The sequence below is a fragment of the Salmo salar genome, chromosome 02 (assembly GCF_965601325.2).
Source record: "Salmo salar chromosome 02, fSalSal1, whole genome shotgun sequence".
In the NCBI taxonomy this organism is placed as follows: Eukaryota; Metazoa; Chordata; class Actinopteri; order Salmoniformes; family Salmonidae; genus Salmo; species Salmo salar.
In genome coordinates, this window is record NC_138292.1 from 6358120 (window position 1) to 6385915 (window position 27796).

Genomic DNA, 27796 nt, shown 5'->3' on the forward strand with positions numbered 1-27796 from the left:
TAAGACATTATTTTTTTTATTTTATTTTTTGGCACAACACAAAAGTGCTTCATGATAGTACTACCCATGATCCCAAAGTCACGGTTCAATATTCGGTCTGATCAATTTTAATAAGATGGACTAAAATGTGTTCTTAAACTCTCTAAAGAGTAAATACTCTGGAATAGATCATTACATCGATACATGATACATGAAAATGTATCTTTTGGGATTTTAATCTGATGTGGATTAACGCATTGTTTATACAATTTTCAGAATGCATCATGTTACGAATGTCCTCATGTGAACTCGTATGAAACCTTGAAAACTATTTCAGGAAGTCCGACAGTAAGGCAAGAGGTGGTCAAAACCGCCGCCTGAAGAGATACTGCGTGGCAGGCTTTTGCTCCAGCCCTGCCCTGCAGTAACAGTTAGCCTGGTCCCAGATCAGCTTGTGCTGATCAGTAGAATAGAGTGTGTTAGAGCTAGCCTGGTCCCAGATCTGTTTGTGCTGTCTTGCTAATTTAGATTTGAGAAAGGCTATGTTAAGATTAGGGCTGGAGCAAAATCCTGCAGAACGGCTACCTCTCCAAAACGAGTATTGGTCTCTATAAGGTCTGAAATGTATATTCAAATATATAATTATCTATAAACCACAGAATGTTCTTATAAATATTGCTGGTTATCTGTCAATGTACATAAAAAACACAGGTTAATCACCCTTCTTGTATTCAATAACTTATCCCTAGAATTGCATTTTATTGTTATCATTGCAGACAAAAACCCAGCTGTTAACTTCACATTTTTTGGTCAGATACACATCATTGTTATAACAGTTGAATGCACAATGTATTTTTTTCTCCCCATCTTATATAAAAATGAATGAAAATAAAGAATCTTTGGTGGTTATTAAAGCAAAAATAGAATTAAAAAAGTCTATATAAAAAGGCATTAAAATATAATATGTAACTTACAAAGTAACAAGTCAACAGATACAGCATGGCCAAAAGAACTGAGAAATTCCAGCTTTGACTTTCATTAAGAACTGTGTATAAAAAAATGACAAATATGACCAAAAACATCATAAATTATGTTATGATCAAGAACGAGCCATTTTCTGGGTGCATCCCGATCACTCACTCATACAATGAAAAGCATAACCACTGAGGTATTTCATCTTCAAATGACTCTGTCAAGCATTATGCACAATGAGAGTGAGACGTAAAAGTGCATAGGACATTATGCATATCATCTCTGTGTATCTATGTGGAAAAACAGGATGTCCATTTGGTGGTTTTCCATTTGGCAAAACACATCACCAACAAGAGTTCCATTTTTTATTTCTTTTTTACCTCATCACCATAATATTTCAGAAGGAAATATCTGTAGTTTCTTGTATCAGTCAGTCACAGCAGCAATGATATCGCTCTTTTGGCATTGTCACTTCACGTCACCTGCCGAGAGTCCAACAATCAGAGCAGTTTGAGATTCTTCACTTTGTAAACGTTGAGAGGGAGAATGTCTGCATCTCAAACTGCACCCTGATCCCTAAAAAGTGTGTTACTTTTTGACCAGAGCCCTGTATGGACCCTGGTCAAAAGTAGTGCACTATACAGGAAATAGAGTGGCGTTTAAGACCCAATGGAGGAGTTTCAGGGGAGGAGGAGGAGGAGGAAAGGAGGGAGATGTCATACATCCAGCACCATATCATACTGCTGTTCTTTCTTCCTCTTGCCACATTTAGTGATCAGTACCATGTACAACGTCAAGAGCATGACCCAGTAGCTGGCGTACACTATCGCACCAACGATTAAGACTATCTTTTCAGAGTCTGGAAAAGGAAAATCTTTTCTGGTTTCCTGGACGACCGTATAGATAATGCCAAGGAAGAGGATGGTGAACCAGACCGATATGGGAACGAGCCCTACGAAGTTAGTCACGATCGTCTTCCTCCCTGACGTGCCCCAGCCAGCCTTGTTTATGGTGGCGATAGCGAACATCTTGGCCGGTAGCAGACTGGACATGTACAACACTGAGTAGAAGGACATGAAGACCATGACGATGTTGCCCCTCATGCAGGAGGCAAAGGAGGACTTGATGAGGGCGACCGCCTGGACGATCAATAGGAAGAGAAGGATATTCCAGATCCTCCCCTGGTAGAACAGCTGTATCGCCGTGGCGATGAGGAAGAAGGGGAAGAACCCAGTGATGACAGCCTCGTAGGTCATCCAGAGGTGGTGTTTGTGGAACCACATGGCGTTGTAGAGCCACTCTCTGAAATAGGACTTACTCCAGCGGGTCTGCTGGTTCAGCCAGCGTAGGTAGGTGATGGGGGTCTCGGTCAGGCACTTGGACCGGGCCGTGTACTTGGTGGCGTAGCCCAGGCTCAGCACGCGGTTGGTGAGGTGGCGGTCATCACCGAAGCTACAATGGCTGCCCATGAAGGTCTGGTTGTACCAATCCTCTATGAACTCGTGGAGCAGGTTGTTCCTGTACATTCCCAGTGGTCCACTGATGCACTGGACGCAGCCGAAGTAGGACTGACACGCTCGCTCGATGTTGAAGGCCATCCAGTAACGGACGCTGCTAAGAAACGAGATCCAGGACTCGTATTTGTTCAGGATCTGTGGAGGAAGAAAGACACATAGGGTCAGGGTATTTAAGTTGGTTAACAACTGCTGTAAACACATTCTATAGTATTAGCATAGCAACCAAACGGCACAATCGTGGGCAATTGGTTTAAGGACCCCTAATTAGCAAAATAAAATGCTATCAACTCTCCCAGAGCTCTTACAAATGTTCCACCCTATCAACCTGCTATTGTGTAGAATTCTCACATGAGAGTAATCAATGTAAGCCTAAGGTATAGGCTAACTCAATTTTGTCAAGGAATGTCCTGTTGTGTAGATTCATTTTTATAGTTTGTATTATTTGGTATTCAGGGAACTTTAAAGTCAATAAGGCCAGATTTGGTCCTCAACAACTGTGTAGGCTTAACCATTACTCTTTCTCTTGTCCAGAAATACTTTACAGGATCATAAAAGAAAGCACTAAAGCTTTATTTTATGTACTGAAGCTTACTTGTTGAAAAAGCTATCAAAATACTATTAAGAGGTTTGTGTTTATTTCTTTGTAACTTCTAAATGTGGGTCGTAAAGGCATCAACATCACTACATCAGTTAATAAACCACAGTGTGAGAAGATTCTCTCAGCTTAACCTGGAGCAAATCTGAAGATTCTCTCAGCTTAACCGGAGCAAATCTGAAGATTCTCTCAGTTTAACCGGAGCAAATCTGAAGATTCTCTCAGTTTAACCCGGAGCAAATCTGAAGATTCTCTCAGCTTAACCTGGAGCAAATCTGAAGAGTCTCTCAGCTTAACCTGGAGCAAATCTGAAGATTCTCTCAGTTTAACCGGAGCAAATCTGAAGATTCTCTCAGTTTAACCTGGAGCAAATCTGAAGATTCTCTCAGTTTAACTGGAGCAAATCTGAAGATTCTCTCAGTTTAACCAGAGCAAATCTGAAGATTCTCACAGCTTAACCGGAGCAAATCTGAAGATTCTCTCAGTTTAACCCGGAGCAAATCTGAAGATTCTCTCAGCTTAACCTGGAGCAAATCTGAAGATTCTCTCAGCTTAACCAGAGAAAATCTGAAGATTCCCACAGCCTCCCTATAGAGTCCACTACTGTTGGCCAGAGCCCAAATTGTGCTTATGGATCAAAGGGCTCTAGGTAAAAGTTGTGCATTCTATAGGGAATAGAGTTCCGTTTAGGCAGTGTAGACACGTAGACTACAGCAGTGCACTATATAAGGCAGGGGTCTCCAACCCCGAGTCCTGGAGAGCTACTGGGTGGTCAGGCTTTTTGGTCCAGCAGTAACACACCTGGATCTGCCAATCACGGTCCAGACTGAAGATCAGGATCATTTTTTACCAGCTTTGTTAGTGATGGGTCAGATCAGTGGAGGCTGCTGAGGGGAGGACGGCTCATGGTTTTCATGTGTTTGATACTATTTCATTCACTCCATTCTACTCCATTCCTGACATTATTATGAGTCATCCTTCCCTCAGCAGACTCCACTGGGTTAGATGACCCACCTGCACACCCAGTACATCTCTGAAAGCAGTTGGACAACCCTAGCTTTGTATTCATGCCGTATGTACTGTAGGTGCTGAACCACAGGAGGTTGGTGGCACCTTAATTGGGGAGGACGGGGCTCGTGGTAATGACTGGTGCGGAATGAGTGGAAAGGTATCAAATACATGAAACACATGGTTTGATGCCATTCCATTTACTCCATTCCAGACATTATTGTGAACCGTTCTCCCCTCAGCAGACTCCACTGTGCTGAACGCAACACTAGTCTTCTATCAACAGAAGACTGGAGCTGGTTTCAGCACCTACAGTACGGTACCAGGCTAGGAGAACACCGTCTCAGACAAACAGACTAGTCAATAACAATGGAGACATTACCTGGACGTCTCCTCCCACTCCTCCCACCATGGGGTCTTCCTCCAGAACCTTCACCATCTCCACAGAGGACGCAGGATCCAGCATAGTGTCAGAGTCACACACCTGAAACACAAGGGGGACACACGATCCTGTTGAATCCACAAAACACTTTACCCAAAACACTTCTCACGCTCTCTCTCTCTCAGAACACAAAGTTAGAAAGTTAAACTAGGCCAGAAGATCTCGTTACACGGACAAAGAGTCCTTCATCAACTTTTTGGGCGGGATATGTTTGTTTTATATTGGCCAATTTGACCAATCAGCAGCTCATTAATTACACTGATTACTGAAGTACAGTGTTGGTACATTAATTACACTGATTACTGATGTACAGTGTTGGTACATTAATTACACTGATTACTGATGTACAGTGTTGGTACATTAATTACACTGATTACTGATGTACAGTGTTGGTACATTAATTACACTGATTACTGATGTACGGTGTTGGTACATTAATTACACTGATTACTGATGTACAGTGTTGGTGCATTAATTACACTGATTACTGATGTACGGTGTTGGTACATTAATTACACTGATTACTGATGTACAGTGTTGGTACATTAATTACACTGATTACGGATGTACAGTGTTGGTACATTAATTACACTGATTACTGATGTACGGTGTTGGTACATTAATTACACTGATTACTGATGTACGGTGTTGGTACATTAATTACACTGATTACTGATGTACAGTGTTGGTACATTAATTACACTGATTACTGATGTACAGTGTTGGTACATTAATTACACTGATTACTGATGTACAGTGTTGGTACATTAATTACACTGATTACTGATGTACAGTGTTGGTACATTAATTACACTGATTACTGATGTACAGTGTTGGTACATTAATTACACTGATTACTGATGTACAGTGTTGGTACATTAATTACACTGATTACTGATGTACAGTGTTGGTACATTAATTACACTGATTACTGATGTACAGTGTTGGTACATTAATTACACTGATTACTGATGTACAGTGTTGCTTTGTGTTTCTTTGAAACTCTTTTGGATGTCAAGTTGAAGATTTGTTTGCAACGTGGATGTTTCCCCGGAAAGATTGTTCCAAAACAAGTTAGTGTCAAGTGGGAAGGTCCGTCAGTTGGTCAACAACCAACCGTGTGAGTAAAGTCATATTTGCAGCGATCTCTTCACAGATCAGAAAGGTTTCTTCAGTCACTCCTTAATTGGGAATGATTTCATTGGGGAAGTGAAATCATTGGGGCCGGTGTAAGGAGGGCTGGGGTTTGGCTGGAAGGCTGGAAGGAAGGTTGATGTGCTGTTTGGGACGGCTTCCTAGACTGGAAGTGATACAGTAAGGTTGTGTTCTGACTGAGAGAGGGTTGTGATTGGTTGTGTTCTGACTGAGAGAGGGTTGTGATTGGTTGTGTTCTGACTGAGAGGGCTGGGTTGTGATTGGTTGTGTTCTGACTAAGAGAGGGTTGTGATTGGTTGTGTTCTGACTAAGAGAAGGTTGTGATTGGTTGTGTTCTGACTGAGAGAGGGTTGTGATTGGTTGTGTTCTGACTGAGAGGGCTGGGTTGTGATTGGTTGTGTTCTGACTAAGAGAGGGATATGATTGGTTGTGTTCTGACTGAGAAAGGGTTGTGATTGGTTGTGTTCTGACTGAGAGAGGGTTGTGATTGGTTGTGTTCTGACTAAGAGAGGGTTGCGATTGGTTGTGTTCTGACTAAGAGAGGGTTGTGATTGGTTGTGTTCTGACTGAGAGAGGGTTGTGATTGGTTGTGTTCTGACTGAGAGAGGGTTGTGATTGGTTGTGTTCTGACTGAGAGGGCTGGGTTGTGATTGGTTGTATTCTGACTAAGAGAGGGATATGATTGGTTGTGTTCTGACTGAGAAAGGGTTGTGATTGGTTGTGTTCTGACTGAGAGGGCTGGGTTGTGATTGGTTGTGTTCTGACTGAGAGAGGGTTGTGATTGGTTGTGTTCTGACTGAGAGAGGGTTGTGTTGTGATTGGTTGTGTTCTGACTGAGAGAGGGTTTTGATTGGTTGTGTTCTGACTGAGAGAGGGTTGTGATTGGTTGTGTTCTGACTGAGAGAGGGTTGTGTTATGACTGGTTGTGTTCTGACTGGGAGAGGGTTGTGATTGGTTGTGTTCTGACTGAGAGAGGGTTGTGTTATGACTGGTTGTGTTCTGACTGGGAGAGGGTTGCGATTGGTTGTGTTCTGACTGAGAGAGGGTTGTGATTGGTTGTGTTCTGACTGAGAGAGGGTTGTGTTGTGATTGGTTGTGTTCTGATTGAGAGAAGATGCGTTATGATTGGTTGTGTTCTGATTGAGAGAGGGTTGTGTTGTGATTGGTTGTGTTCTGATTGAGAGAAGTTGTGTTATGATTGGTTGTGTTCTGATTGAGAGAGGGTTGTGTTGTGATTGGTTGTGTTCTGATGGTGACAGAGATTTTGTAGTATAGCTGTATAGCTGTTTCAAAATGGTCATATATGGAGAAAGATCAAGACAGCTGTTTGAATTGTTTGAAAAGGAATACATTTTGATCATGTAGCGCTGTGATAATTCAATTATATCTTTCTACTGTAAGAGAAATGTATTAAAACACAAATGGCATGAAAGGAGAGTAACTAAAGAGAATGATATGGCCAGAAGATAATCAAACCACTTCAGGAATAGACTTCTGTACCCCTAACCAGTCTATTGGTTTTGATACACAGAACACCAACACACATTCTCCCTTTCCCGGTGAGAACAGATACTCATGTGTAGTTTGGCATAGCCTGTTGGCACGTCTGCTAATGTGCACAACATTCCTCATGTTATTTTCATCATCTGTAGAGTGTTTGATTAAGCGATGCTGCATCACTACCATAGAAATGGAATTCTATTTCTTTGATCACTGCCCCTTGGCAACCAGTCCCATAGCAACGTTAGCACCAAACCTGTTCTGACAGGTCCATAAATGGCATGAATATTCACAGATCACCCGCAACAAATCACTGCAAAGACTACAGATGCTGAAAACGAAGGGGGAAAGTCCCATTTAATATTTATAGTTTGACTGTAAAAGAGGTAACAGATTGCAGCTGTAACGAGCCTCAGCTTGGGGAGATGACATGAAAACCGCTAATAATGAGTTGTTCCTTCGATAAGAGGTTATGGGGAATAGGTTGTGTAAAAGGTCTCCTCAGTAAAACATGTTCAATCTGGCGTCAGTCGGTTGACCTGTACCACAAATACCACAGGGTTTTTACATCACAAAAGGCTAAGGTCGGGGGTCATAAAGTCAGCAGACGAACAATGGATTCACTGATGTTCCATCTGGATCCATACTACACATAGGACATGTCCTCTGTCCGACAGACAGCGTTGTAGTCCTTCTCCTAACGTAGGACATGTCCTCTGTCTGACAGACAGCGTTGTAGTCCTTCTCCTAACGTAGGACATGTCCTCTGTCTGACAGACAGCGTTGTAGTCCTTCTCCTAACGTAGGACATGTCCTCTGTCTGACAGACAGCGTTGTAGTCTTCTCCTAACGTAGGACATGTCCTCTGTCTGACAGACAGCGTTGTAGTCTTCTCCTAACGTAGGACATGTCCTCTGTCTGACAGACAGCGTTGTAGTCCTTCTCCTAATGTAGGACATGTCCTCTGTCTGACAGACAGCGTTGTAGTCTTCTCCTAACGTAGGACATGTCCTCTGTCTGACAGACAGCGTTGTAGTCCTTCTCCTAACGTAGGACATGTCCTCTGTCTGACAGACAGCGTTGTAGTCTTCTCCTAACGTAGGACATGTCCTCTGTCTGACAGACAGCGTTGTAGTCTTCTCCTAACGTAGGACATGTCCTCTGTCTGACAGACAGCGTTGTAGTCCTTCTCCTAACGTAGGACATGTCCTCTGTCTGACAGACAGCGTTGTAGTCCTTCTCCTAACGTAGGACATGTCCTCTGTCTGACAGACAGCGTTGTAGTCCTTCTCCTAAGTAGGACATGTCCTCTGTCTGACAGACAGCGTTGTAGTCCTTCTCCTAACGTAGGACATGTCCTCTGTCTGACAGACAGCGTTGTAGTCTTCTCCTAACGTAGGACATGTCCTCTGTCTGACAGACAGCGTTGTAGTCCTTCTCCTAACGTAGGACATGTCCTCTGTCTGACAGACAGCGTTGTAGTCTTCTCCTAACGTAGGACATGTCCTCTGTCTGACAGACAGCGTTGTAGTCTTCTCCTAACGTAGGACATGTCCTCTGTCTGACAGACAGCGTTGTAGTCTTCTCCTAACGTAGGACATGTCCTCTGTCTGACAGACAGCGTTGTAGTCTTCTCCTAACGTAGGACATGTCCTCTGTCTGACAGACAGCGTTGTAGTCCTTCTCCTAACGTAGGACATGTCCTCTGTCTGACAGACAGCGTTGTAGTCCTTCTCCTAACGTAGGACATGTCCTCTGTCTGACAGACAGCGTTGTAGTCTTCTCCTAACGTAGGACATGTCCTCTGTCTGACAGACAGCGTTGTAGTCCTTCTCCTAACGTAGGACATGTCCTCTGTCTGACAGACAGCGTTGTAGTCCTTCTCCTAACGTAGGACATGTCCTCTGTCTGACAGACAGCGTTGTAGTCCTTCTCCTAACGTAGGACATGTCCTCTGTCTGACAGACAGCGTTGTAGTCCTTCTCCTAACGTAGGACATGTCCTCTGTCTGACAGACAGCGTTGTAGTCCTTCTCCTAACGTAGGACATGTCCTCTGTCTGACAGACAGCGTTGTAGTCCTTCTCCTAACGCCGTAGTACGCCGGTCACATGGAGCTAGTCCTCGAACAAACGAGGGGTTGTCTGAGGACAGCTTGGGTGTCCTGGGGGGCTTTCCTCTCACAGTGTGGTGAATATTACCCATAATGTACCTGCCAACAGAATAATGACACCGCAAAGCCATGCCGGGTAACACCTTACACTAAGTTTCTCTTACGCCTGTGTAGTTAAGTGTTACCCTATGCCACAATATCAATACATTCACACACAGTTATGGTGAGAATATAAGGTTTAGTTCTTTTGACCCTATGGGCCCTGGTCAAAAGTAATGCACTATATAGGGAAAAAGGGGTGCTATTTGGGACGCATTCGGGCCATGTTAGTTTATTGTGATGATCATGCAGCAACCGGTAGCTAAATAAAGGTCACGTCAAGTTCATCCACTGATGCAACATATCTTATCCGACATAACAGGACTACTAAGAGGAATGCTTAAAGGGACAACTCAATGTCATAGCCATCATCTCCAGCACCACTCCAACGTCAACATAGTTGAAAATGGCACGTTTCTATGTTTAGTAGTAAAAAAAGATGGAGGAAGGTAGGTGTTTCCAATGACATCATAAACTAATTAGTAGACAATTAGTAGGTAATTAGTAGATAATGCCTCCTCACAATTGGTTAAAATCACATGATGCACACCGATGATGTCATTGGAAACATCTTCTTCTATCTATTTTACTACAAAACATAGAAATGTGCAATTTTCACATATGTTGACGCAGGGATGGTTCTGGAGATAATGACTATGATGTAGATATTTTTATTTTTTATTTCCATTTAAGCAATTTGGAGTAATTCAGTTTAAACTGGCTACCTTTGAAAGGACATGGCCTTAGAGAACAATCTGTCATGTCTGTGTTGAACTGTCGAGGCCCTCTGCTCCAATAGTAGCTAAAAGGAATAAAAGCGTCAGCATGCTTCAGTTCGGCTGAATCTTCACCCTGGAATTATTTTCCAACAGTCTTGAAGGAGTTCCCACTTATGCTGAGCACTTGTTGGCTGAAGCTAGTCGAACCGAACGAGTGTGCTCGCATACTCTCTTAAAAAGACCTTCACTTTAAAAATGATAAAAGAGCGGCAATAGTACTGTTTGTCCATTTTGACATTCCGTAGCCAGTATACACTTCCTCAAAATAGTCTGAATTAATCTAAGATAACTCAAGAAATCTGTTTTTTGCCGAAGTGATCTTAGTCACACAATTTTACATCTAACTAAGATGTTTGGTGCAGTGTTTTTCAATTAAAAAATGTGCATGAAAACAAGTCGTCTTATGTTGAATGACAACAAAGACTTTATTGAAGAATCCCTACCGTTGACCAATCACCGACGAAGGGGTGGAAACTTCAGACACCGAACTTAGGCTTGCCTCCAGAAAAAAAATGTGTGTGCACGAACAGCTGAAAAAACCCTGACCGTAGTCCAAAACGAACTAAAATGTCACAAAATGTTGTTATAATACCCTATATGCACAAACTCTACCGAACTGTTTTGGCACCCTATTTCCTATATACTGCACTACTTTTGACCAGGGCCCTTAGGGTAGTGATCAAAAGTAGTGCACTATGTTTGGGAATAGGGTGCCATTTGGGACGTAACCTAAGTCAAGTCAAGTAAGTCATCTGTGTGTTGCCAAGCCAAGGCTTTAACCGTCACGATCAGGTACGTTAGACAGACGACCCCACAGTGAGAATAACCACACAGGTCTGGTAGCGAATAGCTAGCTAAAACAGATCTGTGACAAGACCAACACAGTTAGCCCTCCATAAGCTTTGGATCAGAGGTTAGAATTATAACTGAAACCAGGAGTTTACGGTGGAAAGACAGCAGTGTACTAGGCTGCGTCCCAAATGGAGCCCTAGGGGCCCTGGACAAAAGTAGTGCACTGAATAGGTCCCATACACTCCAGTATTATCCAGAGCAGTTTGATCAGACCTACACTCCAGTATTATCCAGAGCAGTTTGATCAGACCTACACTCCAGTATTATCCAGAACAGTTTGGAGGACCTACACTCCAGTATTATCCAGAGCAGTTTCATCAGACCTACACTCCAGTATTATCCAGAGCAGTTTGGAGGACCTACACTCCAGTATTATCCAGAACAGTTTGGAGGACCTACACTCCAGTATTATCCAGAACAGTTTGATCAGACCTACACTCCAGTATTATCCAGAACAGTTTGATCAGACCTACACTCCAGTATTATCCAGAGCAGTTTGATCAGACCTACACTCCAGTATTATCCAGAGCAGTTTGATCAGACCTACACTCCAGTATTATCCAGAGCAGTTTGATCAGACCTACACTCCAGTATTATCCAGAACAGTTTGGAGGACCTACACTCCAGTATTATCCAGAGCAGTTTGATCAGACCTACACTCCAGTATTATCCAGAGCAGTTTGATCAGACCTACACTCCAGTATTATCCAGAACAGTTTGGAGGACCTACACTCCAGTATTATCCAGAGCAGTTTCATCAGACCTACACTCCAGTATTATCCAGAGCAGTTTGGAGGACCTACACTCCAGTATTATCCAGAGCAGTTTGGAGGACCTACACTCCAGTATTATCCAGAACAGTTTGGAGGACCTACACTCCAGTATTATCCAGAGCAGTTTGATCAGACCTACACTCCAGTATTATCCAGAGCAGTTTGATCAGACCTACACTCCAGTATTATCCAGAGCAGTTTGATCAGAACTACACTCCAGTATTATCCAGAGCAGTTTGGAGGACCTACACTCCAGTATTATCCAGAGCAGTTTGATCAGACCTACACTCCAGTATTATCTAGAGCAGTTTGGAGGACCGACATTTCAGTATTATCCAGAGCAGTTTGGAGGACCGACATTCCAGTATTATCCAGAGCAGTTTGGAGGACCTACACTCCAGTATTATCCAGAGCAGTTTGATCAGACCTACACTCCAGTATTATCCAGAGCAGTTTGGAGGACCTACACTCCAGTATTATCCAGAGCAGTTTGATCAGACCTACACTCCAGTATTATCCAGAGCAGTTTGATCAGACCTACACTCCAGTATTATCCAGAGCAGTTTGATCAGACCTACACTCCAGTATTATCCAGAACAGTTTGGAGGACCTACACTCCAGTATTATCCAGAGCAGTTTGATCAGACCTACACTCCAGTATTATCCAGAGCAGTTTCATCAGACCTACACTCCAGTATTATCCATAGCAGTTTGGAGGACCTACACTCCAGTATTATCCAGAACAGTTTAATCAGACCTACACTCCAGTATTATCCAGAGCAGTTTGATCAGACCTACACTCCAGTATTATCCATAGCAGTTTGGAGGACCTACACTCCAGTATTATCCAGAGCAGTTTGATCAGACCTACACTCCAGTATTATCCAGAGCAGTTTCATCAGACCTACACTCCAGTATTATCCAGAGCAGTTTGATCAGACCTACACTCCAGTATTATCCAGAGCAGTTTCATCAGACCTACACTCCAGTATTATCCAGAACAGTTTGGAGGACCTACACTCCAGTATTATCCAGAGCAGTTTGATCAGACCTACACTCCAGTATTATCCAGAGCAGTTTCATCAGACCTACACTCCAGTATTATCCAGAGCAGTTTGGAGGACCTAAACTCCAGTATTATCCAGAGCAGTTTGGAGGACCGACATTCCAGTATTATCCAGAGCAGTTTGGAGGACCTACACTCCAGTATTATCCAGAGCAGTTTGGAGGACCTACTCTACAATATTATTGTATAACTATTCACAATGTAGTATATACAGCACAGTTGGTGCTGTTTACTTAGTAAATGTTAATGTAGGAAGTTAATACACACCTTGGGATAGTAGCTAATGTGGATACTGTCACTTTTAAAGTTCCTCACTGAGAATACTGTGTTTTGACACGATGCTATGCAACATGATCTGACTCCAACCTATTAGCCTACAGGTCTCCCCACTTTGTCTGAGTTGGACTGAGTGCAGAAACATATGTAAATGGGTTTCACGCTGAGCTCTAGCACTCTGTGAACAGCATTAGCCTTACAGCCGTAGGGCTACAGTACATACACAAGGCCTCCACACCATCCTTTTAAAGAAAGAAAGCACAAAAGGGTCTTTGTGTACCCCACCGCCCCCCTCCAACCCCTCCTCCCCCCAGGACTTACCTGAACATAGTCCACACTCCTCCCCAGGGCTTTGAAGGCTGTGTACATTACTTCCCTCTTGCCTCCCCACTTCTGCATGATGCAGACACATTTATTATTGAGCACAAGGCGCGAGATGGCCTGTAGGCTCTCAGCGTACATCTCGTCCGTCTCCTCAGGTCCCCGGTGGTGGTAGTTGTTTTTCCAGACGTACGTGGTGGCTTTATCCCACCCCATGATCTCCCGGAAGATCTCCATCATGTAGTTGTCGTCCTCGTTATTCCCGTCGATCACCATGATGACCTTGATGCCCGGGTAGGTCAACCTCTTGACCGATACCAAACACTTCCTCAGGTAGGCCGGGTCCTCCTGATAGGCTGCAATGCACAGGGCCAGTGATTTGGTGAGTTTGATGGGCGTCTCCAGGGATCTCCTCATGTTCCGGTGTTCTAGGACAGCAAACAGGCTCTGGATGATGAGGTGGACGACCAGGATGGCCCCGTACAGCCCGAAGGACAAGTGGTTTCGTGCCGTGGTGAAAAACTGGTAGCCCATGATGTAGGCGGTAGAGATTCCCACGAGTAGCGAGACTCCAAACATTGTCGTCCCGAAAATTCTTAGGTAGGTGAGAGCTTTGTCACATTTCATCTGGAAAAGCAAACCAGAACAGAATCATTGTCAATGTCAAATGAGATGACAGTAGAGACATACAGTGGGATCAATAATGAGATGACAGTAGAGACATACAGTGGGATCAATAATGAGATGACAGTAGGGACATACAGTGGGATCAATAATGAGATGACAGTAGAGACATACAGTGGGATCAATAATGAGATGACAGTAGGGACATACAGTGGGATCAATAATGAGATGACAGTAGGGACATACAGTGGGATCAATAATGAGATGACAGTAGAGACATACAGTGGGATCAATAATGAGATGACAGTAGGGACATACAGTGGGATCAATAATGAGATGACAGTAGAGACATACAGTGGGATCAATAATGACATGACAGTAGAGACATACAGTGGGATCAATAATGAGATGACAGTAGGGACATACAGTGGGATCAATAATGAGATGACAGTAGAGACATACAGTGGGATCAATAATGAGATGACAGTAGAGACATACAGTGGGATCAATAATGAGATGACAGTAGAGACATATAGTGGGATCAATAATGAGATGACAGTAGGGACATACAGTGGGATCAATAATGAGATGACAGTAGGGACACTGGGAGGACATTGATACGGTAATTACTAAATGAACACAGCTTCAGATATTAATTGGTCAACTTGTTAGAAATATACAGAAGACATAATGATGATAATGATGATATATGTACCTAATAATCACCATAATGATGATATTGATGGTAAATGTACCTAATAATCACCATAATGATTATAATGATGATATATGTACCTAATAATCACCATAATGATGATAATGATGATATATGTACCTAATAATCACCATAATGATGATATTGATGATAAATGTACCTAATAATCACCATAATGATGATAATGATGATAAATGTACATAATAATCACCATAATGATGATATTGATGATAAATGTACCTAATAATCACCATAATGATGATAATGATGATAAATGTACCTAATAATCACCATAATGATGATATTGATGATAAATGTACCTAATAATCACCATAATGATGATAATGATGATAAATGTACCTAATAATCATCATTACGATGTGTCACAGTAAAAGCTCTAACTCTACTCTGTCACCATAGCAACAGACTCCATGTTTTACAACAACAAAAAAACAGGACAAGACAGACTGTAAACAGACTCCTTCCATCCCTCTCTCCCTACATCCCCCTCCCCAAAATCCCCCTCTAAATGTCAGATGGTTCTCTATGGCCGATTGTTCCAAGTCTCTTTATTAATGCTGCATCCCATCTGCTGGGCAGACGTAAGAGTGGAGCGAGAGAGCGAGCACCACCCTCTGACATCATCTGTTTATATCTCCGTGGGAAGACAAGAGCAGGGAAATGTAAAACGCTGCCTCTCCAGTAAAGACCCTTCTGCCACATTGAAGAATATGCTGCTACATTTGATCAGTTTAGGCAGTAGGAGGGTGGCACCTTTTGTTTAAGGCTTAGACATGAGATAGTTTAAGTGACACTTCAAGGTGTCTAATGCCGTTGAAAAGCAATGAAACACTATCATGTCTTGTTTTATTTAAATGCCAGTTTTTTGGGTCTCCACTAAAGACCCTTCTGTCACAGTGATGCAGGTAGTAGTGCATCTTGTTACTTTGTTTTAATTAAAGATCTTGGATCTATCATAAGTGACACTTTGATGTGTCCAATGCTGCCTGCATGGGTCTGTCCAGTAACACTAAAGACCCATCTGTCACAATGGAGCACAAAGTGGTACGCCTTGGTCAAGTAAAGGCTAAGGTCGTCTTGGTAGACTAAATTAAAGGCTGAGGTCGTCTTGGTAGGCTATATTAAAGGCTGAGGGCGTCTTGGTAGACTATATTAAAGGCTGAGGTCGTCTTGGTAGACTATATTAAAGGCTGAGGTCGTCTTGGTAGACTAAATTAAAGGCTGAGGTCGTCTTGGTAGGCTATATTAAAGGCTGAGGTCGTCTTGGTAGACTAAATTAAAGGCTGAGGGCGTCTTGGTAGGCTATATTAAAGGCTGAGGTCGTCTTGGTAGACTATATTAAAGGCTGAGGTCGTCTTGGTAGACTAAATTAAAGGCTGAGGTCGTCTTGGTAGGCTATATTAAAGGCTGAGGTCGTCTTGGTAGACTAAATTAAAGGCTGAGGGCGTCTTGGTAGGCTATATTAAAGGCTAAGGTCGTCTTGGTAGACTATATTAAAGGCTGAGGTCGTCTTGGTAGGCTATATTAAAGGCTGAGGTCGTCTTGGTAGACTAAATTAAAGGCTGAGGTCGTCTTGGTAGGCTATATTAAAGGCTGAGGGCGTCTTGGTAGGCTATATTAAAGGCTGAGGTCGTCTTGGTAGACTATATTAAAGGTTGAGGTCGTCTTGGTAGGCTATATTAAAGGCTGAGGTCGTCTTGGTAGACTATATTAAAGGCTGAGGTCGTCTTGGTAGGCTATATTAAAGGCTGAGGTCGTCTTGGTAGGCTATATTAAAGGCTGAGGTCGTCTTGGTAGGCTATATTAAAGGCTGAGATCGTCTTGGTAGGCTATATTAAAGGCTGAGGTCGTCTTGGTAGGCTATATTAAAGGCTGAGGTCGTCTTGGTAGGCTATATTAAAGGCTGAGGGCGTCTTGGTGGGCTATATTAAAGGCTGAGGTCGTCTTGGTAGGCTATATTAAAGGCTGAGGGCGTCTTGGTGGGCTATATTAAAGGCTGAGGTCGTCATGGTAGGCTATATTAAAGACTGAGGTCGTCATGGTAGGCTATATTAAAGGAAGAGGTCGTCTTGGTAGGCTATATTAAAGGCTTGTAGTATAAGTTGCAGTCCAAGGCTGTCCAAGGCTGTCTAAAAGCAAAGAAACCCTGACATGTCTTGTTTGACTTGAGTACTAGTTATTTGACTTTTTAAATCAGCCGCCTCCTTGACTTGGAATAAGGACTAGATTCCCTAGATTCCCTACATACTGGTCTGAAACTAGATTCCCTACATACTAGTCTGAAACTAGATTCCCTACATACTGGTCTGAAACTAGATCCCCTACATACTGGTCTGAAACTAGATTCCCAACATACAGGTCTGAAACTAGATTCCCAACATACAGGTCTGAAACTAGATTCCCTACATACTAGTCTGAAACTAGATTCCCTACATACAGGTCTGAAACTAGATCCCCTACATACTAGTTTGAAACTAGATTCCCTACATACTGGTATGAAACTAGATCCCCTACATACTGGTCTGAAACTAGATTCCCTACAGTACATCCTGGTCTTGACGAGAAGGAAATAAACTGTCGGGGGAGGTTCTCTTCTGCACTGTTCAACCAATCCAGTAAATGTGGAGGATGAGTTAAGATGGAGTGTCTCCTTGTTAACATCCAAAAGTGGAAGTCACGCGAAGTCACAGGCTCTCTTTCCATTTCCCCTGAAAACTGGAACATCCATCTGGTTGTTAGGGACTCAGCAGAGGCTACTCTCCATGAAAGACCCCTCTATCTGTCACAGTGAAGAAGAAGGTGGTACATCGTGGTTAAAGTCTTGGATATTTGATTGCATAAGTGACACCTTGAAGTGTTTCGATGCTGTTGTGAAGCAAAGAAACCCTGATATGCCTTGTGTCTAGACTGTAGTTTGGTTTCTTTTTATAAAATCAGCCACCTTCTTGGCATGGATTAAGGCCTGGATCACTTGATACAGGATGAAAAGTGGATGTAATCAGTGTGTGAGGCGAGCTGAGTGCTGAACTGGCATGTTTCTGGACTTTAAGCGTCATCACATTTACAAGACATCTGACTCCATTCCCCTCCATATGTTCCAAGTCCCCACCACTTGGCCAACTGGTTAACCTAACGCATTGGTGTTAACGTCTGTAGTGTTAAACCAGTACAAAGAGTGTCCCAACCCTAAAATCTTTATTTTCAAGTCTCACTGTTGTAGGCTACACTTTGTGTCAACTGTGAACCTAAACCCCCCCTTCAGAGGGTGCTAAAACAGCCTAGATAGCTAAACCCTGCGGGCCAGATGCAGAAGTATTAACCACTAATGTGTGTTTGAAGTGACGTTTTGCACCCCCCCCCCCCTCTTAACACCCTTGTTGTTCCGGACCCTATGTAGATCTAAACCCTGGTTTGATGTTGATGATGATGTGTTTTTCTGTGTGCCAAACACCAGATATTGTTGTTGATGGGGGCCAGGGTGAAGTGCTCATCTTGGAAGTGGGCTGCTCATTTGACGGCTACTTGGAGCAGGCCTTTGCCGAGAAGCTGCTTAAGCACCAGTCCCTCGTGGCACGCTTGGACAGCTTCGGGTGGAGCCTCCAGATTGTGGGCCTGACAAAAACTAGGACAAAGAAATTGGCTAGGTACTGCTCTGTTTCAGCTGTCGTGGACTGTTTGGAGAAGGAGGTGCTTTCTGTACCCTTGAGTGCCATGCATACAGGGACCTTTGAAATGTTTCAATTGAATGGTGGATTGAAATAAAATGTAATTGGTGGATGTAAATAAAGTATGTCAAATGTGTGTGTGTGTGTGTGTGTGTGTGTGTGTGTGTGTGTGTGTGTGTGTGTGTGTGTGTGTGTGTGTGTGTGAGACATTGAGGGTGTCATCAACGTATTGAGATGATGTCACCTCACAGTTGCACAAGGCCCTGTGTGTGATGTCTAGGGCTGTTTGCTGGTGGGTTAGCTTGAACACTTCCAGACTGACAATACGTCCCAAATGGCACCCTATTCCCTGTATAGTGCACTATTTTTGACCAGAGCCATATGAGCCCTTGTTAAAAAGTAGTGCACTAAATAGTGTGCCATTTGTGATGCGGCCTGACTGACGCACTGTGTCGGCTGGGGCTGGGTCTGGGCCTGGGTCTGGGCCTGGGTCTGGGTCTGGGCGGGACACTCCCTTTGCCTGAGATAACACCGCCAATGATCTCAATTGATAGTGAGTAAGGCTGAGTAAGTGAAGGGGGATGTAGGAGAGTGAAGGCTGAGTAAGTGAAGGGGGATGTAGGAGAGTGAAGGCTGAGTAAGTGATGGGGGATGTTGGAGAGTGAAGGCTGAGTAAGTGATGGGGGATGTAGGAGAGTGAAGGCTGAGTAAGTGATGGGGGATGTGGGAGAGTGAAGGCTGAGTAAGTGAAGGGGGATGTTGGAGAGTGAAGGCTGAGTAAGTGAAGAGGGATGTTGGAGAGTGAAGGCTGAGTAAGTGAAGGGGGATGTAGGAGAGTGAAGATAACCAATAAAAACCTTGTGGCTGCAGCCAACAGCAAGTCTAACACATGTCATGTTATACTGTACTGTACCTTCAGCTGAGGTAGAGTGAGTGAGTGTGTGTGTGTGTGTGTGTGTATCTGTGTTTGTGCTCGCGGTGTGTGTGTGTGTGTGTGTGTGTGTGTATATGTGTGTGTGTATCTGTGTTTGGGCTTGCGTGTGTGTGTGTGAGCCTGTATGTGCATGTGCGCACATGTGTGTGTGTTTCTGTAGGCTATAGCGTAATGTATCTGCCATGTTGGTGAAACGGCATGGTAGCTGACATGTAAAGACTTCATATTTACACCTGTTGTCTGACTACATGTCTGAGAATCCAACATGAAGACCATTAGTTTGATTCTGCTGGACCTGGACCTGTTCCAGGAGGGGTATAAAGGCTAGGCGGACACAGGGAGGGGTTCCTGTGCTGAGCTGGATAGACTCAACGGACAGTTGAATCATGGTCAGTGGGGAAAACCTAAACTCCAAGGCTTTGACGGTTTAGATGAAATACAACACCGCGGCCAGAGCAGAACTGAGCAAAGCTGAAACTGGGCCAAGAGGACTTGAGGTCTGTTCTGTTCAACAACTGAAATATAATCGTGGCAATGACTGTGGTCAATGGACTTTACAGCTCTAAAAGGAATACCTGCTGTAGTCAAAAACACTTTATTAATGTAGTGGTCTACCGCCGTGGAGGTGCAGTTCACACCTGGTCAGTGATGTGGGCTGTGTCCCAAATGACACCAAATCCCCTATATAGTGCACTACTTTTTTTTACCAGAGCCCTGTAGGCCACAGCTGTATGAAGTGCACTAGATAGGGAATAGGGTGCCATTTCAGACACAACCACGCCCACACTTGATATAACTTTAATAACCCTTGTCTTGGTAACACTTGTCTTGCTAACAGTTGTCTTGGTAATAGTTGTCTTGGTAACACTTGTCTTGATAACAGTTGTCTTGGTACCACTAATCTTGCTAACAGTTGTCTTGGTAACACTTGTCTTTCTAACAGTTGTCTTGGTAAACACTTATCTTGCTAACCATTGTCTTGCTAACCATTATCTTGCTAACACTTGTCTTGGTAACACTTGTCTTTGTAACACTTGTCTGGCTAACAGCTGTCATGCTAAAAGTTGTCTTGCTAAAAGTTGTCTTGCTAACAGTTGTCTTGCTAATACGTGTCTTGCTAACACTTGTCTTGCTAACACTTGTCTTGCTAACACTTATCTTGCTAACAGCTGTCTTGCTAACACTTGTCTTGGTAACATTTGCTTGCTAAATGTTGTCTTAATAACCCTTGTCTTGCTAACACTTGTCTTGCTAACAGCTGTCTTGCTAACAGTTGTCTTGCTAACACTTGTCTTGCTAACACTTGTCTTGCTAACACTTGTCTTGGTAACAGTTGTCTTGGTAACAGTTGCCTTGCTAACAGTATGTGTAGAAGGAGGATGAAAGGATAGAAGAGGGTTGTTGAATTAAAAAATAAGACATTGAATTGACATACTGAGGTGTATGGTGAGGTGAAACTTCATGTGGGGAATAATCAATCAATCAATCAATCAATCAATCAAATGGTGTACCATCACCATGAATATATGGCTTCAATGGCACTTACACCTTACAGCATGTGCAGAAGGGGGAAATATATCTGGATAGAAGGGGGTTGTTGAAGGAAAAAAATCAGTTGGTGTCCTGTAATTAATAAATGTTAAAGCGATGGATGTCCTTCTGTTGCTGGATGGGATTTAGTGTAGCACACGCTGAAGTGGAACCTCATGTGTAGTCATGAAGACCAGTAAAGTTAGATCCTCATTTCATTATTTATGGTTTCATAACGCATCTGTGTTACATGCTAATACAGTAACGGTACTATATTACAGTACTATAGTTCAAGTCTGCAGAGATTCCACTTCATGTCTAAGAGGCACAGCTGCAGTAAAATGAAGATGGCCCTCAATACTGCCATTATCAATGGCAGGAAACACATGCCTCATGACGACTATTCTATAGCAGATTAAAAGACAGGAACGCCTGGAATGACCAGGGATCCTTGTACAAGATGTTAATTATATATACAGTACTGTACTATCTTAAAGCTTGCTACTGTAGTTAGTAACTTGTAGTTCTTGCTAGGCTTGCTACTGTTGTTAGCAACTTCTAGTTCTTGCTTGCTTCTGTAGTTAGCTACTTGTAGTTCTTGCTTGCTTCTATAGTTAGCTACTTGTAGTTCTTGCTAGGCTTGCTTCTGTAGTTAGCTACTTGTAGTTCTTGCTAGGCTTGCTTCTGCAGTTAGCTACTTGTAGTTCTTGCTTGCTTCTGTAGTTATCTACTTGTAGTTCTTGCTTGCTTCTGTAGTTAGCTACTTGTAGTTCTTGCTTGCTTCTGCAGTTATCTACTTGTAGTTCTTGCTTGCTTCTGTAGTTAGCTACTTGTAGTTCTTGCTTGCTTCTGTAGTTAGCTGCTTATAGTTCTTGCTAGGCTTGCTTCTGTAGTTAGCTACTTGTAGTTCTTGCTAGGCTTGCTTCTGTAGTTAGCTACTTGTAGTTCTTGCTTGCTTTTGTAGTTAGATACTTGTAGTTCTATCTAGGCTTACTACTGTAGTTAGTTCAGATCGAAGCTTCTCTTGAACTGGACTTAAAAGCAAACTCAATGAACAAAAGTCACTGAGGTTCTGAAACGTGATTAAGAGACAACTAGTAATATGTCAAAAGGGTGTGTGTGTGTGTGTGTGTGTGGTTGTGTGTGTGTGAAGTGACGTCCTCGTCCCCCCCTCCACCCCTTAACCCTCTTGTAGTTCCGGAACCCTATGTAGATGTAAGGCCTTTCCCTGTGGCTGCAGTATTCTCAACGGTGTGGGAATCATGTTGTCATTAAGTGTTCCATCATTAAATGGAACACCCTACTCCTCTTCCTCTCCTGATTGGAATCAGCTGTAGTAGTTACCGTACAACACAGAGTCTTCCCTCATACAGCTCCCTCTCTCTTTCTGGATGGGTTGAACCTCAGGAAGAGGAGGAGACTGTGTGTGATGTTGAACTTGGGCGGTGGTGGCGCCTTGCCACCCTTGGCTCCTGGATGCTTTCCTGATTCAGCTAGCTCTCTGACTCATCCATCACATCTCTCTGTCCCTCCCTCCTTCCTATCTGGTCTGGTCAGTGATCCTCCACCACTACTACTTATTGTTGCTCCAGCTCCCTGACTTTCTGCTACTCACCTCCTCTTTATGCTTCCCTCCTTCGCTGCTTCCATCGCTCCTATCTTCCCTTCTTCCCTCCTTCCAAGCTTCCCTCCCAGCTTCCCTCCTTCCCTCCCTCCCAGCCTTCCTCCTTCCCTGCTTCCCTCTTACCCAGCTTCCTTCATTCCCTGCTTTCCTTCCTCCCAGCTTCCCTCCTACCCAGCTTCTTTCCTACCCTGCTTCCTTCCTTCCCTCCCTCCCATCTTCCTTCCTTCCTTCCCTGCCTCCCAGCTTCCCTGCCTACCTGCTTCCCAGCATGCAGTGTTTAAGCATGGCTGGCAAGGCCCTGACTGGGAGCACTAATACGGAACAGGCGTGGAATGCTTCCTGTGAAAATACACAAACTAACTCATTAGTGGATAGTGCTACAGAACTCTTCCTCTGTAAATACACAAACTAACTCATTAGTGGATAGTCCTACAGAACTCTTCCTCTGTAAATACACAAACCACCTCATTGGTGGATATTCCACAGAGCTCTTCCTCTGTAAGTACACAAACCACCTCATTGGTGGATAGTCCTAAAGAGCTCTTCCTCTGTAAATACACTAACCACCTCATTGGTGGATATTCCACAGAGCTCTTCCTCTGTAAGTACACAAACCACCTCATTGGTGGATAGTCCTAAAGAGCTCTTCCTCTGTAAATACACTAACCACCTCATTGGTGGATAGTCCTAAAGAGCTCTTCCTCTGTAAATACACAACCACCTCATTGGTGGATATTCCTACAGAGCTCTTCCTCTGTAAGAACACAAACCACCTCATTGGTAGATAGAACCTACAGAGATCTTGATTGCACACTGTATATACTGTAGGTGGGATTAGATAGAGAGTACGCCTACTAGAAATGAGATAAATGGTAGTCTGAAATGCAGACATAAACAATGCATTAGTTTGTGTGTGTTGCCATCTCTCTGTGTAAGTTGTTGAGCAATGGCCCACACGTAGCCATGGGCATGCTGAGTCATGACTTTCCTCATAGTAAGTAAGAGTAAGTAACCTTGACCGAGCCAGAACGGACAAATGACTTCCCTCATAGGCAGCAGGCTTATTGTGACAAAGTTATTGTTCAACTATAAATGTGTACTGGTCCGGTAGATCAGGGATTCCCAAACTTGGTCCAGCTTTAAGCATCTCCATATATGTTGAGTTGAGGACTACCATGTCTCAACAGGAGTCTTCATGCGGTTAAAATGAATGGCAGCATGTACTCTTGCAGTCATGTGGTTTTGTTTTCACACAGTTCAAAGCATGTATTTTATAATTTTACCATTTACAGTCATATCCCACTGGGCACACACTGGTTGAAACAACATTGTTTCCACGTCATTGTAATGAAATTAAGTTGAACCAATGTGGAAGTAAATGACGTTGAACCAACGTGGCATAGACGTTGAATTGACATCTGTGCCCAGTGGGATATTTTACTTTCAGAAATGAAAATAGTCTACTGTATACTGTAGGTGTACATCTTTGAAAAAAATTATAATCCCTACACAACAGATGAGATATGAATATCTCCAGAAAGTATAGGCTAATCATAAATGATAACAAAGAATATGGAATCAAGTCAACTCAAAACCACTAGCTAAATAAACTGCTATGGAATCAAGTCAACTCAAAACCACTAACTAAATAAACTGCTATGGAATCAAGTCAACTCAAAACCACTAACTAAATAAACTGCTATGGAATCAAGTCAACTCAAAACAAGTAGCTAAATAAACTGCTATGGAATCAAGTCAACTCAAAACCACTAACTAAATAAACTGCTATGGAATCAAGTCAACTCAAAACCACTAACTAAATAAACTGCTATGGAATCAAGTCAACTCAAAACCACTAACTAAATAAACTGTTATGGAATCAAGTCAACCCAAAACCACTAGCTAAATAAACTGCTATGGAATCAAGTCAACTCAAAACCACTAACTAAATAAACTGCTATGGAATCAAGTCAACTCAAAACCACTAACTAAATAAACTGCTATGGAATCAAGTCAACTCAAAACCACTAGCTAAATAAACTGCTATGGAATCAAGTCAACTCAAAACCACTAACTAAATAAACTGCTATGGAATCAAGTCAACTCAAAACCACTAACTAAATAAACTGCTATGGAATCAAGTCAACTCAAAACCACTAACTAAATAAACTGCTATGGAATCAAGTCAACTCAAAACCACTAACTAAATAAACTGCTATGGAATCAAGTCAACTCAAAACCACTAGCTAAATAAACTGCTATGGAATCAAGTCAACTCAAAACCACTAGCTAAATAAACTGCTATGGAATCAAGTCAACTCAAAACCACTAGCTAAATAAACTGCTATGGAATCAAGTCAACTCAAAACCACTAACTAAATAAACTGCTATGGAATCAAGTCAACTCAAAACCACTAACTAAATAAACTGCTATGGAATCAAGTCAACTCAAAACCACTAACTAAATAAACTGCTATGGAATCAAGTCAACTCAAAACCACTAACTAAATAAACTGCTATGGAATCAAGTCAACTCAAAACCACTAGCTAAATAAACTGCTATGGAATCAAGTCAACTCAAAACCACTAACTAAATAAACTGCTATGGAATCAAGTCAACTCAAAACCACTAACTAAATAAACTGCTATGGAATCAAGTCAACTCAAAACCACTAACTAAATAAACTGCTATGGAATCAAGTCAACCCAAAACCACTAGCTAAATAAACTGCTATGGAATCAAGTCAACTCAAAACCACTAACTAAATAAACTGCTATGGAATCAAGTCAACTCAAAACCACTAGCTAAATAAACTGCTATGGAATCAAGTCAACTCAAAACCACTAACTAAATAAACTGCTATGGAATCAAGTCAACTCAAAACCACTAACTAAATAAACTGCTATGGAATCAAGTCAACTCAAAACCACTAACTAAATAAACTGCTATGGAATCAAGTCAACTCAAAACCACTAGCTAAATAAACTGCTATGGAATCAAGTCAACTCAAAACCACTAACTAAATAAACTGCTATGGAATCAAGTCAACTCAAAACCACTAGCTAAATAAACTGCTATGGAATCAAGTCAACTCAAAACCACTAACTAAATAAACTGCTATGGAATCAAGTCAACTCAAAACCACTAACTAAATAAACTGCTATGGAATCAAGTCAACTCAAAACCACTAACTTAATAAACTGCTATGGAATCAAGTCAACTCAAAACCACTAACTAAATAAACTGCTATGGAATCAAGTCAACTCAAAACCACTAACTAAATAAACTGCTATGGAATCAAGTCAACTCAAAACCACTAGCTAAATAAACTGCTATGGAATCAAGTCAACTCAAAACCACTAACTAAATAAACTGCTATGGAATCAAGTCAACTCAAAACCACTAGCTAAATAAACTGCTATGGAATCAAGTCAACTCAAAACCACTAGCTAAATAAACTGCTATGGAATCAAGTCAACTCAAAACCACTAACTAAATAAACTGCTATGGAATCAAGTCAACTCAAAACCACTAGCTAAATAAACTGCTATGGAATCAAGTCAACTCAAAACCACTAACTAAATAAACTGCTATGGAATCAAGTCAACTCAAAACCACTAACTAAATAAACTGCTATGGAATCAAGTCAACTCAAAACCACTAGCTAAATAAACTGCTATGGAATGAATGGCGGGCTGCTATTTCTGTGTTTCGAACAGCGCGGGCATCCACCCTGAAGGTATAAAAAACCCTGAGCGGGAAAGGCAGGAAGTTCGAAAATCGTTGTGTCCTTCAATAAGGAGGGAACTTCACCCTAATTTGCTCCAGTACTACTGTGGCTGACCGTGTAAAACACAATATTTCACCGCATCTAACCTGTGTTTGTGACAATAAATACAAAATAAATAAAATACTGTATCCATGGAAAAAACGATATTTCTATTCTACTGAGTGTGCTCTGAAGGAAACCCAATACCTGCCTTGTCATTGGCTCAAGCACCCCTGCTATTCGAATGACGTATGAGGCCGTGACGTCAACATACATTTTATTCTAACCTTACAATAAATGATTTGGACAGTGATTATGCCCAGCCTCGACGGAGTACCGTGTGAATCCAGTTTACTCTAAAACGTTATGGTGCAGATTTTTTTCTCTCCCGTAGGCAGCAGGGAATAATAAAGAACTACCTTGTTTCGACTTTATAGTTACACTATTTAATTTATCCACCGCATATTGGCTGAGATTAATGCAATACTTAAGTCTATAAAAAAAAGCCTTAACCAAACCACACATCAACATGTCTACAGGACTGTTCTGTATGGCATAGTAGCCCTACGGTCTATATCCTACCATAGTACTTTAATATAACAAACACTACATACTTCCCACACCCTGACAGATAAAGCATCACTTCAGAAACGATTCACTGATGTGGATTAAACCATGACTTGGCAACTACCGGAAAACCATGACATGTCAGTTAACTTTAGTTGATAAGTTTCACCCAAAGCTCCATTAATTTAATTCAAATTATTCTAAATGAAAATGTCAAACAAAATAAAAATGTATGTTCTCATAACGAAATAAAACAGTTAGTTAGTTGATAACAAAGTTGACAAAGTGAATACATTTGATGTGATGGGCATACCTTGAAGCAGCTGTGTGTGGCTGTGCCGTTTCTTTAAATGGATGCAGTCAGCATAGGCTCGGTTTGCAGCGTTCAACTTGGAGAAAACTTCTCAGCAACGTCCCTTCTTGAGTCACCTTTGCAGAAACACTCATGAAGCTTCTTAAAATGTTCTTCATAAAGAAAAAAGTTTGTGCAATTTACCAAGTCTCCTTGCTTTGAACGGTTGAAAAGATTCATTCAAGTATTGTATTTTTTTTCTTCTTTTAACTTCTCTCTTTGCATACATTAATAATATAATGTATACATTTTAAGTGTATACAAATCATCTTGTTAGTCAACTTTGGCATAAGTGTAATTTATACAATGAATAAAAGAAATAAAGAAAATAAAGAAAAAAGAAAAAACTGTCATTCAACAGTAGTCAATGTTGGTGAGAAGAGCTGTAGGTAATACAGGTTAAAGTCATGAACTGCCCAACCACGCTAGTTTTACTACTTCTTCAGCGTCTAATTCCTTCCAGACGCCCCGGGTTTATGCTTCCTGCACGTAGCTCCTTACATTTCAAAAGACTCTTAACCAGGGAGAGTTTTTGGACTTGTTTTAATA

General features: G+C 42.2%; 1 protein-coding gene across 1 annotated transcript; it reads right to left on the reverse strand.

Annotated features, from left to right (window-relative positions):
* Positions 1-27796, reverse strand: LOC106592862 (hyaluronan synthase 2-like). Its single transcript, XM_045696717.2, has 4 exons — positions 27209-27796; positions 13446-14072; positions 4454-4555; positions 1-2603 (listed from the first exon to the last, which is right to left on the reverse strand). Exons 2-4 carry the CDS (start codon positions 14070-14072, stop codon positions 1668-1670), a joined length of 1665 nt encoding a protein of 554 aa, XP_045552673.1. The 5' UTR covers positions 27209-27796; the 3' UTR covers positions 1-1667.